The sequence below is a fragment of the Carassius carassius genome, chromosome 31 (genome assembly GCF_963082965.1).
Source record: "Carassius carassius chromosome 31, fCarCar2.1, whole genome shotgun sequence".
NCBI lineage: Eukaryota > Metazoa > Chordata > Actinopteri > Cypriniformes > Cyprinidae > Carassius > Carassius carassius.
Window position 1 is genome coordinate 4,569,309 of NC_081785.1, and position 15,446 is coordinate 4,584,754.

The 15,446-nt window shown below is 36.9% G+C and overlaps 2 protein-coding genes across 2 annotated transcripts; both read left to right on the forward strand.

Annotated features, from left to right (window-relative positions):
• Positions 1–850: 850 nt before the first annotated feature.
• Positions 851–3,583, forward strand: LOC132112009 (gem-associated protein 2-like). The gene is made up of 10 exons (XM_059519608.1): positions 851–1,077; positions 1,485–1,569; positions 1,645–1,734; positions 1,845–1,904; positions 2,254–2,367; positions 2,519–2,563; positions 2,657–2,725; positions 2,918–3,028; positions 3,177–3,235; positions 3,331–3,583. The coding sequence occupies exons 1-10, from the start codon at positions 962–964 to the stop codon at positions 3,365–3,367; spliced, it is 786 nt and encodes a 261-aa protein (XP_059375591.1). The 5' UTR covers positions 851–961; the 3' UTR covers positions 3,368–3,583.
• Positions 3,584–4,419: 836 nt separating this feature from the next.
• On the forward strand, positions 4,420–14,762 carry LOC132111382 (pinin-like). The gene is made up of 9 exons (XM_059518617.1): positions 4,420–4,580; positions 9,404–9,475; positions 9,558–9,626; positions 10,049–10,124; positions 10,223–10,317; positions 10,429–10,504; positions 10,774–10,929; positions 11,039–11,177; positions 13,013–14,762. Exons 1-9 carry the CDS (start codon positions 4,468–4,470, stop codon positions 14,215–14,217), a joined length of 2,001 nt encoding a protein of 666 aa, XP_059374600.1. The 5' UTR covers positions 4,420–4,467; the 3' UTR covers positions 14,218–14,762.
• The last annotated feature ends 684 nt before the right edge of the window (positions 14,763–15,446 follow it).

Here is a 15,446-nt window from a genome sequence, read left to right on the forward strand (position 1 = left end):
TCTTTTTGGTTCCCAAAGAATCTTTCAGTGAACAGTTCTTAAAATAACTTTTTTTTCTACTTTGTGTGAAGAACATCTTAACACCCTAAATAACATTTTACCACTAAAATGATCTAAAGAACCCTTTTCCACTATGAAGTAACTTTTGTGCAGTTGAAAGATTCGTTAAAGGTTCTTCATGGATGTAGATGCTAATTAAGAGCCTCTATTTTTAAGAGTGAAGGACGTTTTTCATTAGTAGCCTACAATAACAACACCGTTCATTAATTAACAAAATACAGGTCGGAAATGTTTCATTATAGTCTTGAAAAAAACAGATCAGAGTGCTCTTTCCAGTACAAGAGTAAGTAAGGACAAATAATATGCATATGGGTAACATACATCAGCTCACTCAGGAAGAAGAATTTACTGAAAGGAGTAACAGATTGAGCTTCTGTCAATGGCACAAACCTTATTTAAGATATCAGTCTATAAATAAGGTGGATATTTCAGAATTTTTCCATGCTTAATTTCAATTAATTGATTCAGCTTTAGTATTTGACATAATATAACATGGCTGATACACTGTGGTCCCCTCATAAAAAAAAAAAAAAAACCTTATGAAGTTATCAAGATCACTTCCAGTTGGCAAATGTTGCCCCTACGTACAATTCTGTAAAAAATAATAATAAAAAAATTCTGACAATAATACTTATACATTGCATGCATAGAAATGAAAATGATTCTTTAACTCCTGTTGTTCATATTCTTTTTCATATTCCTCCTAAACAACAGAGGTCACTACACACCTTTTCCATCTGTATCATAGCTAGCGAATAAGCGTCACCACGGTAACCGTCGCGTCTGTTTGTCGTCATCATGGACAATGTGTTCAAAATGGTGAGGCTGACAGTCACGTAGAGAACGAGCAGCAGCGACTTATGTATTTTGATGATCTCGAACAGAAAAAAAACACAAAGATATGTCAGACGTGGAGGAGTTGATGCCCAGACTTCTGCCCCTGGAGTCGTACGACACAGAGGAATATAACTCAAACGAACCGCCCAGAAACCCTCAAGAATATCTCAGACAGGTTCAGTAAGTCATTCTTCATCTAATATTCATCTTAGGTCTTAAAAGACCCAGGTGGAACTTAATTCATAGAAAGAAACATTGTTTACAAAGTGCTTTACATACGTACATAGGTTTTGCTTCTATTGTAGAAGAAAATAATATTAAAGGACAAAAAAAACAAAAAAAAAAACAATTTATAGTGATATATAGTGTACTTGGGATACTTGGTTTAGCTTGTGTTTATTTAGTAATATTTATATTCAATTGCAAATTAAAAATAAAAGTATAGAAAATAACTTTTTAACTTGAGTGTACATTTAGTTTACTTTATAAATTAGTTTTATCAAATTGTTTGACAATAAATTTGTTTCTTTAATGATTATTCAGCTGCTCACTGTAAACATTCCTAAAGTTGCGTTATGTTTTTACAGGAGGGAAGCATCTCTGTGCCCAGATGTTGTCGTGGCACAAATTGATCCAAAGAAGCTGAAGAAGAAACAATCTGTGAATGTGTCTGTGAGTACGACAAGTGAACAGTGACTATTACATTAAAAAACTTGTTTAATATTTTTTTATTATTATTTTTTACAGATCACAGGTTGTCTGGCTGCTCCTCAGGGTTTCTGTCCCAGCCTGAAATGGCAGCAACAACAAGTCAGCAAATTTTCAGAAGTCCGACAGGTGTTCAATTACATGTATTGGTTCCTTGTTCAAGTACTTTTAATATCAAGTATCTAAGATATGTTTGTTCTTAAATTAAGTACAGTCAATATAACACTTTCTTATTTCAGAGTGTTAACAAGCATCGTCAGCATTGGGAATCCCAGTTTTTGGATGATAATGTTGTCATGGTAAGATAATTGATATCTGCATGATATGATATAATACTATGTAATATAATACTTTATTTTCAGTCTGAAAATGTTCTTGTATGGCAGTATCTATGTATGCAATTATTCAACCATCAGCATACCGTCAAACAGCTGCATACACTCAATCCATACGGTATATCTTACAGTCACAAGTACAGAATTCCACACATTATACTTTATACTCACATAAACATCACATTATACATTACACTCACTTAAAACTTACTTATACATTACAATCCTATAGTGCTTCAAGGTACTGTACTTTTGATTTTTGATTAAATTATGAAACGGTTGCTTTAAAAACGAAGTCTTCTCCCCACTTTAGCCCAAAACGGAGGATGAGGATGGATGGAAGAGGTTCTGCTTGGGTGAGAATGTTTGTCTTGACATCCAGTTGAAAGAAGAAGACAAAGTTAACCCGGGTCTTGATTACGTCAAGGTGATAATTCTCCCCTTATCAGATCATCAACACTCAACACATAAGTAATATGTCAACACGTAATCAGTATAAATAGATTACATTGAGTTACACTGTGTATATTTATAGTTACACTGTCATGATTTGATGTTCTTGAATCACTTTTTATTAGACTGGTTTCCCACCTTTCCTTAGCATTGTCGGCAAACTCAACCAGGTAATTGCCATTTGACAGCAGATATGCTTATTATTCACATATAAATCACATATTCTAATATGTAATTGTCATTTCATTGCATTCTCCGGTCAGTCAACCATCTCTGCTGTGCTTGAGCATTTAATTAATTGGTTTGAGGAGAGAGACTTTGTACCACAGTTGGTAAGTTGCTTCAGTGTGTCACATCCAATGCGATATTATTCTATTGAGATATATAAAATGAAAAGGTAATTCTAATTCTAATTTCTTTGTTTCTAATAAATCAGGTTTTGAATTTTATCCCTTTAATATTAAAAGGTATTATTGAACTGTATTTTCTCAGTTTAGCTGTTCGCTGCACATTTATCTTCACAGGGCAGATGGTTTTATGCATTACTAGCGTGCCTTGAGAAGCCACTGCTTCCTGAAGCACATTCCCTTATCAGACAGTTGGCAAGACGGTGCTCTGCAGTGCGTGCCAATCTGGTAAACACCTTTTGGTTTACTCTTAATTAAAAGCTGGGGTATCAGTATTTTCTCCCTTGCATTCGTTGCAGTTGCACAAGTGAAGGTTTGTTTGTTGACAGCCTAAAACATGTTGCTTAAAATAGTCTATATTATTTTTCTCTTCCAGGAGAGCAAAGAAGATGATCATTTGTCAGCTCTTAACTTGATGATTTGTATTGTTGCCAGGTAACCGGCATGGAGCTGTTATAGCCAAATTTAGTGTTCCCTGAAATATGTGCAGGTGTTCTCATGAAGTATAATCATGCTTCTGTCTATTAAAGGTATTTTGAGCAAAACGATTTGGCTGACAAAGAATGAGCAGAACTTGGAAACAGACGGAAGAGCCTTTTTTAAAGAAAATGAATGTGAATGTGAGGAATCGTGAGATACTGAGGAGAGTTTGTAAAAGACTCTATCTTGCCATTTGAATTGAGTTTCATGTAAAATTAAAGTACAGCTATTAAAACTACAAATGTCTGTCCTTTAAAGCATTGTTATTGTCAAATAAACTTAATTTCTGACATAACATAGAAACATCTTTGGCTTCTTGTTATTTCATTGTCATGGTTTTGTTGTGCTGTGTCTGCCAAATAAAACCATGTCTGATTTATTAAAGGGCTAACTGAAAATCATCCTTATTTTATTGAAAATTTAATGAAAATGAAATGCAAAAAAAATTCTATGGTTATCATAGTTTCATCCAAAATGGTTAAATAACTCATAAGTAACATCATAAACGTTAAGTTAATGTTAATTTGATTATATTTTGAAAAAAATGTTATTCCATGGTATTTATAGTTTCAGCCAAAATGTTAAATAATTATTAAGTAATAATAAGTAACGTCATAAAAAATGTGCTGTCTTTCAAAAAGTGTTTTTTTTATTATTATTATTTTATGTGTACTTTTTTGTTGACTAATTCCATATTGTTAAAACAATTAGTAAATATTGTATTTTCAGTGGAAACTGAATGAGGTTACTTAAATATTTGTAATATATATTTTTTTCTATGTCCTTTGTAGAGGATGCCAGGACTAAGTTATTCAAAACAAATAAATAAATAGACATGAAAAGGCATGTATAGGCAAAAACAAGTTTTTTTGAGTCTTTAGGTTTCAGATTATTTTTAGCCAAACTTTGTACAAATATGAATCTCAACTATGAAATATATAACAGAATGATATGATATACTACTGTACTTTATGGAATATGTGCGTAAAGTGTCCATAAATTGCTATTCCTGTTCTTTACAATGTCTCGATAGATTGTATCTAATTTGCATATTAATGCCTTCTTGGGGCAAACCATAATGAAAGAGTGTAATAATGGGAGTAATATACCACGTGATCAGTGCTACGCGCCTTTATCGAGCCGAGCGCGCACACGACGCTCCGCGCTGCTGGAAGACGAAGATCAAGATGGCGGTGGTCGTGCGAAGTTTGCAAGACCAGCTGGAAAAAGCCAAGGAAAGCTTAAAGAGCGTGGACGAAAATATTCGAAAACTAACCGGGAGAGATCCGACCGAATTAAGGTATTACTTAATGAAAGCGTTTTAATCATTACCTTATATATTGTGGGGAAATAAACCAGGGCATTTTAGCAAGTTAAGACTGCGGCTAGCTCGCAAGCTTAAGAACAACGTGTTTAATTTCAGCGATTAAAACAACGTTCTATTACAACAATTAGTCTTCAAGTCTGTGCAGTGATATCTCGCAGCTAAGTCACCCAGACCACCATAAATAAATATGCTGAAGATCTATCAGTAAGTCCAGCACAAATAACACGTCTCATAAAACCATTCTGTATGTCGTTAATTGTTCATAATGAAGGCTGTTTTTAAATCTAGCCCCAGTATCATGTTAATCAAATTAAAAACAAGGTTCACTTTGAAGATGGATCTTTAGATTCGAACTATTTACTAATTGTAGAGGTTAAACTGTAGGTTCTTCCTGCATTGTTTGAATGAGAATTTGTGGATTTGCTTCAAGATCTTGGATAATAGCTACCCAACACAGTTCTCTAATTGTTTATACTACGAAAGTAACAAATGTTCTTAAAGATAACTTGAAAAGTGCAATTATTTCCAACATGTTGCTTTGACAGGACAGGAAAGACTTGTCCTTTCTTATTAGCCAATAGGGTTTAACCCTCAAAGACCCATATAAACAGTTAAAAAATCTTTCTCCTTTAAAATGTTGTAGGAGGCCTCTGATGCAGAAATAAATGGGTTTTTACATGTTTGACATTTTAGTATTTACAATGCATACAATACATATTACAATACATGTTTACGATTTTAGGGTAATGTAGTATTGCAATCGGGGTTCTAAATTTACTTTTTTGATCACCAGCCAATGTGGCTGGTAACTTTCTAAAGTTACCAGCCAATCAAAATTTCCACTAGCCATTTTTTTCGGTAAAAATAACAAATTATGAGTGCAACTGAATGCATTTGATCATTTTATTAACATTGTTGGCATGAAAAACACATATAAAGTACAATGCATACAACAAAATATACACTGACTCAAATTTAAAAATTATTAGTTCCCACCACGAAATTGCTTGTTTTGTTTTTTCTTTCGCGTAACTTACATGCGGCAATCCTGACAAAGCATTACGACATACTTGTGATCAAACACAAGCCATTATGACCCGTCAGCCATTTGTCATTAAATTTTCTTTTCTTTGTTTCTCTGTCCGTAATACAGAGCCCCGCACGTCACCTGTAGGAGAAACAAATCAATCCGTGGCGACGGTTTTGCAATCCGTCCCCTCAGTTTATAAACCGTACTCACGAATTCATAAACCGTTCCTTCAGTTTACCAAACCGTGCCCACGAATTTCCCAATCCGTGCGCTCAGATTTTGTAAACCGTACAGTCGGTTTTTGAATCCGTACTCACGAATTCATAATCCGTGCGCACACTTTCGCAATCCATTCCCACGGATTTGTAAACTGGCACGCATTTGTGCCGCCGCCCCCACCGGCAGATTCATTTCTGTTTATTAAACATTATTTTTCATAGTATCCAACAAGACCACGATCAGCATTCACAAAATAGTCTTCTTTTTAGCGTTTATTTTACATTAATCACCCATAGGATAAGACACAGCCGCCTGTGTTTTATGGCTAAAAAAATAACTGCTAAAAAGAAGAAAATAAGGGTAAAAAGCAATGCAAAACAAATAATATGCTGTTTATATTTTCATTCCTTTTCTCTCTAACTGAGTGCAATGTTATTTTTGGCCTAATTATTTAATAATAGCATTAACAGTGAAGCATGCATCTAACTCCGGAATGGGGGGTTGGGGTGGATGGAGCTTAGTATAATAAAATCACAAAAATAAGTCTTCATGTTAAGAAAGATTTGTACACAAGCATTTCCAAAACTGTCAAAGGTTATTTAGAAATAAAGCAATTCATGAATTATTTTATGACAAACATTTTTACTGTCTTGTAATCATTTATTTAGCCTACAAATTAAAATTATAAAAATAACTTTATTTTTATCATTATTATATATTATTATACAGGTTAGCCTATGCATAAGAATCTTTTATCCAAACAACTTACAAAAGAGGAAAAATAATTACTCCAGAGTCAGTCACAATGGCAGGTTTATTGTACAATAATAATCAAGTGCTATTATAAGATTATCACAAATTTAACAAGATTTTGATGCACATCTTTCTTATTAAATCTTTGTATTCCACCTCGTACTACACTTGATAGAGAATCACTTAAGACACTTTGCTGTAGACCCATTTCACATAATAATATTCATTAAAACTGTATGTTAACACGTAGGAGCTTGCTGCATGAATCTGTGAGTACGGTTTACAAATCCATGGGAACGGATTGCGAAAGTGTGCGCGCAGGTTATGAATTCGTGGGTACAGATTAAAAAACCGAGAGTGCGGTTTACAAAATCTGAGCGCACGGATTCGAAATTCGTGGGCACGGTTTGTTAAACTGAAGGAACAGTTTATGAATTCGTGAGTACGGTTTATAAACTAAGGGTACGGATTGCAAAACCATCGCCACGGATTGATTGTTTTTTCTCCTACAGGTGACGTGCGGGGCTCCGTAATATCCTCATCCCCTGCCTCGTTCCTCATTTCGCCCCCAGAAATCTGTCCCAACCACCGCCGCATTTAGTTTAATCTTAATTTTTTTCTTTAATAGCTAACTCCCTCCTCTTTCAGTCTATGTTCCCTGCTCTGGCTCCATTCGTTCTTCTTCCTTGTGTTTTCTGATGGACGCTCTATTCGTTACCATGTTTTTTCGAGCTGGTTTAACTGCAAACTGCGTGCAGCCAATGGGCGTATGAAACGTCATCACGTAGCATTACAGCACAGTGTTCATGGGAGATGTAGGAAGTGCTGCCAGGGGGATAAATGACCGAGAACAGAGCCTCATGCCATGGATCACCAGCCAAACTGGCTAGTAAGTTTTAATTAACACCCGCCAAAATTAATTTTAACCCGCATTTGGCGGGTGTTAATTTAGAACCCTGATTGCAATGTCTTGGGTTGTGGAATTTCATAGTTTTTTCCTTGTCAAATCATCTGCGATTATGAACTAGTGTTGGGCGATATGGTCATTTTTCAAATCGTCATATCGTCAGCCCGTGAGATCGGTGATACACAATATTATTGTGCATGGGTAGAGCAAGAGAGAGACTCTTTGTTCTTGTCATAGCATAACTATTTGGTGTTCTAAACTGCGCAGATGCGGGCAAGAGAGCCTATGGAATGACCAATAATAAAAAATATATATACTTTGAAATATACTGATAAACTAACGTTAAATATAAAAATACTGTATTTAAAATGGCAAGTTCATGTATAGTCGGACGCAGCTGTCATATTGCACGTCCTGTGAAAAACTTTCCGCATCTGCGCACAGAAGTTCGGAGTGTTCTGCAAAATGAGTCAACGGTGAAAATCGATAGTAGCTTTCATTCAAAGTCCAACAGTTTAACACTAATATTGTACATAAACAAACACATTAAAAATAAAGTATTCAAAAGAGGTAAGTTCATATATTTGGAGTAAAGTTGAATTGAACTGCTGCATCAGTCATACAGCGCTCCGCACTGCGCGCCTCATGACGAGCCCGACACACCGCCACAGAAACAAGAATGAGATGATTTCTAATATAACTGTGGCATTAAACTCTGTTAGTGAGGGCTCGTTTAAAATATTGCACATATATAGGCCGTTTAGATTTCTTGTTAAAGTGCAATGAAATGCCTTATATCAGCAGATGATGTATGTCTGTTTGTGGATGGAGACTCATTCACCGGCTACATGCTCTAATCCTCATAACATCTGGTTATGTCTATCTCGGACTGTCGGCGATACACTATACTATCGATTATTGGCACAATCCTATTATGAACGCGATTTTGCGTAGCTTGTCAGTGACCTACAGTTCTGTGTAGTAAATGCTGCTCCATCTGAAAGCACGTGCTGGAGATTTACTACTAATCACAGAACTGGCTTTACTGTCAAGATGTGCATGTACAGTACAGACCAAAAGTTTGGACACACCTTCTCATTCAAAGAGTTTTCTTTATTTTCATGCCTATGAAAATTGTAGATTCACACTGAAGGCATCAAAACTATGAATTAACACATGTGAAATTATATATGGAATTATATACATAAAATAAATGTTATTTTCTAGGTTCTTCAAAGTAGCCACCTTTTGCTTTGATTACTGCTTTGCACACTCTTGGCATTCTCTTGATGAGCTTCAAGAGGTAGTCACCTGAAATGGTCTTCCAACAGTCTTGAAGGAGTTCCCCGAGAGATGCTTAGCACTTGTTGGCCCTTTTGCCTTCTGTCTGTGGTCCAGCTCACCCCTAAACCATCTCGATTGGGTTCAGGTCCGGTGACTGTGGAGGCCAGGTCATCTGGCGCAGCACCCCATCACTCTCCTTCTTGGTCAAATAGCCCTTGATGCCTTCAGTGTGACTCTACAATTTTCATAGTCATGAAAATAAAGAAAACTCTTTGAATGAGAAGGTGTGTCCAAACTTTTGGTCTGTACTGTATTTCATATATTTAAATAATTTGAAATCATTTGAAAATGGATTAAATGCATAAATGTCAAACAAACATGCTTATAGTTTAAAGGACAATGTATTTTTCACAAATAAACATTTAATAAAAATATAATTAAAAAGGAAGTAAACACTGTAACCAACAGAGCACTCAGTATTCTGGGTAGTTGTACAGTCATAGTTGGGGTTAGATGTGCTGTTTTAATATATATATATATATATATATATGTGTATGTATATGACTGTTAATTGTGTGTCTTCTACCTTTTTGTCTCTTCCAGACCAGGTCAAAATAGGAGACTGACCATCACAGGCCCAGGAGGAGGTAGGGGGCGCGGAATCAATTTGCTAAGGTAAGAATCTGTTCTTGTATTAGAAATTGGTTGTAATAAATGCATGTTGGATTTGTTCTTAATGTATGTCAAACCCTATCAGGCGTGGACTGTCAGATGGTGGTGTAGGACCCCCAGCCAAACAGCGAGACATCGAAGGGGCACTCTTGAGGTGAGGCATTGCTTACCAATTACCGTGTTTTCTGGACTATAAGTCGCACTTTTTTTTTCATGGTTTGGCTGGTCCTGCGACTTATAGTCAGGTGTGACTTATTTATCAAAATTAATTTGACATGAACCAAGAGAAAACATTACTGTCTACAGCCGCGAGAGGGCACTCTATGCTGCTCAGTGCTCCTGTAGCCTACACTGAAAACATAGAGTGCCTTCTCGTGGCTAATGTTAGACGGTAATGTTTTCTCTTGGTTCTAAATAAATGCGACTTATAGTCCAGTGGGACTTATGTTTTTTCCCTCGTCATGACGTATTTTTGGACTGATGCGACTTATACTTAGGTGCGACTTATAGTCCGAAAAATACTGATTTCTGGATATGTTGTGTTAATGCATTTACAAACGATTTATTCCAAACAAGGCTGGCAGGGGACCAGCGAGCTAGGAGAGATTCACGCCATGACAGCGACGCTGAGGATGATGACGATGTCAAAAAAGTATGCAGACTAAATGTTTCTCCAATCTACATTGATGTGTTCCTTTGTTTTAAAAATAACCTTGCTCTGTTTTTTTTTTTGTTTTTTTTAATCTACAGCCAGCGTTGCAGTCATCTGTGGTTGCTACCTCCAAAGAACGTACGCGCCGAGATCTTATTCAAGATCAGACAATTGATGAGAGAGGAAAGCAGAGGTAATGCTTTTGTTTTAGGCAATGTCTGCAAAGCTTTTTATCATTTACTTGCTTGTTTTTACACTGCAAATTTACGGAATTAAAAAAAACTTGTTTTATCTCTTCATTCAGAAACCGGCGCATGTTTGGCCTGTTGATGGGAACGTTGCAGAAGTTCAAACAAGAGTCTACAGTGTCCACAGAGCGAGTAAGCTTGGAATTTTTATTTTTTTAATGCACTGTTCTATTTCTTGGTTCCTTTTTGAGGCTATATTTTTGAAATCTATTTGTCTAGAAAAAAATATTATTTTTCCTAACTGGTCCTCCAAAGCTGAATGTTCCCAACCCACTTTATTTGAATTCAGTTGAAGTCGAGAATCAATTCAGCAAATTGCATGAAACACTAAGTCAAATCACATTTGAAACAAAGTGCTGCTTTATTTTTAAAACTTATGTCTCTCTCTACCCCACCTCCAGTTAAAAAGACGCCAAGAAATCGAGCAGAAATTGGAAGTACAGGCAGAACAGGAGCGTAAAAAAGTTGAGAGTGAAAGGAGAGAGCTCTTTGGAGAAAGACGTGCCAAACAAACAGAGCTGCGTCTTCTGGAGCACAAAGTGGAGCTTGCTCAACTGGTATGTCTCACAGCTGCAGTGAGACAGCGACTCTTATTGTATATCTGCTGTAGTTTTATTTGGATCAATTGTTCTTGGTCTGACTTTTCCATGCATTATGGTGTTTTAGCAAGAAGAGTGGAATGCACATAATTCTAAGATCATCAAGTTCATTCGCACAAAGACCAAGCCCCCGATCTTCTACCTGCCCGGTCGAATGTGCTCTGCTACTCAAAAGCTCCTGGAGGAGTCCCAGAAAAAATTAAATGGTAAGTTAAGTTTTAATAATTTAGGTTCCTGGTTATTAAATTGGCTTCTGCTGTCTTCCACTCTTTGTATAGATTCAGATATTTTAAACCGTTTACACCTGGTATATAATTGTTTTTTATATAGCTCAGCATTTAGGCTGCTAATTACCTTTTTTTTTTTTTTTTTTTTTTTTTTTAACTGTACGGTAACAAACAATTATTTTGGTAATATTTTAATCTAGCGATTATTAGAACGATTAATCGACTAATCGTCGATTATTTCACTGATTAATCAGTAGAATTTGATTATTCAGCTCTTGCAATTAGTTAAAATATTGTTATACGTAATAAATCGAAGTCTAATCACTTCAGCTTTGGGAAATATGTAATTACAATTATTATACAATTCATTTATACAAATATATTTGACACACAAAATGAGATGACAGAGAAACCTTATTTAACATTTAATTACTATATTATATTTAATTACTACAATTAACTGCTTGACACCTCATTCTGCCTAACATCTCCTTTCGTAAGTATATAATATGGATAAGAAACAAAATAAAGGTAAGTGATGTTTTATTTTTAGATAAACAATTTTATTCACAATATACACTACCAAACATTTTTGAACAGTAACATTGTTTTGAAAAAGTATATTCTGCTCATCAAGCCTGCATTTATTTGTATCTCGCTGTATCTCTTCTCTTGAATTGCATCGAGGAGGGCTGAATTACAGTCTTGTGCTACAGCACCACACTGGGCAAACCGCGTTATTGCAGGCTCTAAATTAGGTAAAATTAAATCAAACTACTCGACAACAAAAATATTTGTTGACAATATTTTTGTCTAATGTCAACTAATCGTTTCAGCCCTATGTTGGTCACATTGTTCACTTTTTTTTTTATATACATAAGGTGATATAAATCTAATATCACCTCATTCTTTTAGCGATTCTCAAGCGATTTGTTCAAAGCAATTCAAAGATTCAGTCTCTCTAAACCCCTCCAGATACTGATCCGTCTTTAAACCGCAAGCTGTTTTTTTTGAATCCCGCGTTGAACTCCCCGAGATTATTGAATGATGTGTTTGTGGGTGGGGTCAAGTTTGTTCGGTGCAGGCCAACTTAGAACATAGGTGTGCATTAGGCAAATGTGTTATCTCGTGACGTGTAGTCATCACGGAAGTGGGATTTGAATTACTAATGAGTTGTCTAGGCTGTACAGAGTCAATTCTTAATTTGGGGAGACAACTTTATTTATCGTGCACTTTCAGCTTTACAACTTTGCAGTTTGTTTACATTTCACATACAGCTACTTTGCACACTGCATGTAAGGCAATAGGGCCTTTCGCACCACTTTAGTTCCCAAACTAAATATACAGTACTAATGTACTGGGACAATTTTGTGCAAACTATTTCCCAGTACCATTTAAAGGGTTGCATTCGCACAACAGTGTGTACTTGGACGTGACGCAAATCTGTCAACAAAGATGACACTTGTGCGTTGTTCAACAATGTTTACAAAGAAGAACAGTATTAACAACAGGAGGATGGAGAACGCTGTGATCGGAGCTGTGTTTTTGTGTCTAGTGGGTTTCACAATAATGGACCTGGAATCTCGACGTATATGTAATGTTTCAATTTTATATAGCACTATTAAACACAAAGAAAATACTATGAAAAGGTTCCTGGGGTGTGAAGGCTCCTATAATTGGAATTGGCATAATAGGGCCTCTTTAAAATGGTGTGATAACCTAGATATAGGTTTAATGTCGGCCAACAAAATAAAAATAAAAAAATTCAACAAAGGTTTATTTACTGTGTTTGAACTCTCCCTCCAATTTCCAAGGTGTGCTTGATGAGAGACGTGAAGCATTTGCAGAGCAACTCAACAAAATGGAGGCTCGGCCAAGGCGTCAGTTCCAAAGGATAGGCGACAAAGAAATGGAGGATAACCGTCAGGCTGAAGAGACGAAGAAAGAAGATCAAGAGATGGGTAAGGCTGGAGTAGGGCGGACAGGTAACAGGCATGATGTGGAGATGGAGGACGAGGAGGAAGATGTAGTTGAGGAGGAAGGAGAAGAGAGCTCGGAGATTAGGGAGAGGGAGGGGGATAAAGAGCAGGAGCAGGATGAGGAAAAGGATACACACGAGGAGAGTGAGAGGAAGGCACAGGAGGAAGATGAGGAGGAGGACGAGGAGGAGATGGGAGCAAGTGAGGTTAGGGAAGAGCAGATGGAGGGCAAAAAAGTTGTGAGGGAAGATGAGGCACAGGGTAAGTTGCAGGTTGAGAGTCCAGAAGCCACAGTTGAAGAGGTAGGTAATGTGCAAAAGGAGGAAGAGCAGGAGGCAGAGATGGAGACTCAGCAGGAAGTTGTAACAGACTCTCTGCAAACCCCTGAAAGCCACATTGAAACACAGCCCGAGGAGTGTAAACAGCCTCAACTGGATGTCCCAACACCTAGCATAACAGAACATGACAGTAAACAAGATGACACCGCGTCTGATACCCAACAACCACAGCTTGAACCTGACCCAGAAGTCCTTTCTCAAGAGCAAAGCCAAGAACCATCAGTCCAACCACAAGAAGCAAAAGCAGACACAAAGGAAGCTAACGTGGAGGCAGATGACGCACGTGGACGGGCCAAAGTCCATGCCAAGAAGAGCAAGAGCAGAAGTAGCAGCTCCTCTTCCAGTTCCTCTTCAAGCTCCTCCTCCAGTGGATCCAGCTCCTCTTCCAGTGGCTCCAGTAGCAGGAGCAGTTCCTCTGGCTCCTCATCGTCGTCTTCCAGTTCGCGCTCCCGTAGTCACGGCAGGGATCGAGACGGCAGAGATCACAAGCGCCGCAGGAGACTGTCGGACCGGGAGCGCAAAAAGAGTGGCAGTGAGAGGGGACACAAGTCCTCAAAAGGCAATGGACGAGAAAACAAGGGCTCCAAAGAAAAGAATTCCAAACCTGACAGGAAGAGGACGAGATCAGAAGGAAGCCGGTCAGGGAAGAGGTCATCCAGAAGCGAGAGAGATCGGAAGTCTGATCGGAAGGATCGACGTTGAGAAGTTGCTGCCAGTCTTGCATAGTTTCTTCAAGGCCATTGTGTGGTTGCCTAGATTTTTGAGGTGCTGTTGTTCTTGCATGGGTTTTACATTTGAATTCTTCATCTCCCAATCTTTTTTTTCATTTAGTTTCTTCTGACAACTGGTTATTTCAGTGTATCTTGAAATTTTTAAGATCTATAAACTGCTTTTAAGAACCATCACTCTAAACAAATTTTCACACTATATCAGACCTTCCACATTATCTGATGGAAATAATGCTTGAAATGTGCTTCTTGTGCTGATCCTTCATCTGTTCCACCACGGTGTTGCCAGATTCTTTCATACAGTAGCTAAACCACTGATGTTTTCAATTGTGATGCCATACTAATGTGATTTTTTTTTTTTTTTTTTTTTTTTAACATTCAGTAAATATAAAGCAACCATTTTGACAGTATCCTACATCGATGCAGTTATTTTTCTTGTTGTAGCAAAATTGTCTGCCTTTTGTATAAATCACTCAACAGAAAAAAGACATTAAAGACAGTTTCTCTTCATGTATCTGATTTAGTTTTTTCATATTTTTATGTTCGTAATCTTACACAAAATTGTGTATGCACACAATACTGAATGTTTTCAGTAGAAAAACTGAAACATTTATGCTGAGTTATTGGTGTTAAATTGTTTAATTGAACATGAGAATTAACAAATTTAGCTTCTTAAACCTAACGCGTTCGGTTTTATTTTTTTCCAAACAATTTCCTTTATTTTTTGCAAATTGCTGTTTTTATAACTCTTATTGAGCAGTTGATTAAATTTACACACTCGCCCTGTTTACTTATCACCCAGTTTACTTCAAGGGGTCATCAGATGCTTATTTTCCACAAGTTGATATGATTCTTTAGGGTCTTAATGAAAAGTCTGTAACCTAGTTTAGTTAATTTCTTTATGGTAGTGTAAACACGTTTTTTTACCCTGTCAAAAACAGCTCTTTTTAGAGCAAGCTGTTCTGTAGCATTTTCCTTTAAATGTTAATGAGCTCTGCTGACTCCGCCTGCTGTGTGAAGTACTGTTTACTTGAGCCAGATTCATCTTGAACCTTGCTAATAAGCACATCATTAGGACCACAGTCAAAAATTATTTACTAAGGGCGGGTTGCCAGGTTTCACACAACAAAACCTGTCCAATTGCTGCTCAAAACTAGCCCAATCACATTTCGAGGGGATACTCCGGTAAAAATTGCATTCAGG

Coding starts and splice junctions, on each gene's coding strand:
- LOC132111382 (XM_059518617.1), top strand. CDS start 4,468: ATGGCGGTGGTCGTGCGAAGTTTGCAAGACCAGCTGGAAAAAGCCAAG. Junction 4,581..9,403: donor AGAGATCCGACCGAATTAAG/GTATTACTTAAT, acceptor TGTCTCTTCCAG/ACCAGGTCAAAATAGGAGAC. Junction 10,930..11,038: donor AAGTGGAGCTTGCTCAACTG/GTATGTCTCACA, acceptor ATGGTGTTTTAG/CAAGAAGAGTGGAATGCACA.
- LOC132112009 (XM_059519608.1), top strand. CDS start 962: ATGTCAGACGTGGAGGAGTTGATGCCCAGACTTCTGCCCCTGGAGTCG. Junction 1,735..1,844: donor AATTTTCAGAAGTCCGACAG/GTGTTCAATTAC, acceptor TTCTTATTTCAG/AGTGTTAACAAGCATCGTCA. Junction 2,564..2,656: donor TTGTCGGCAAACTCAACCAG/GTAATTGCCATT, acceptor TTCTCCGGTCAG/TCAACCATCTCTGCTGTGCT.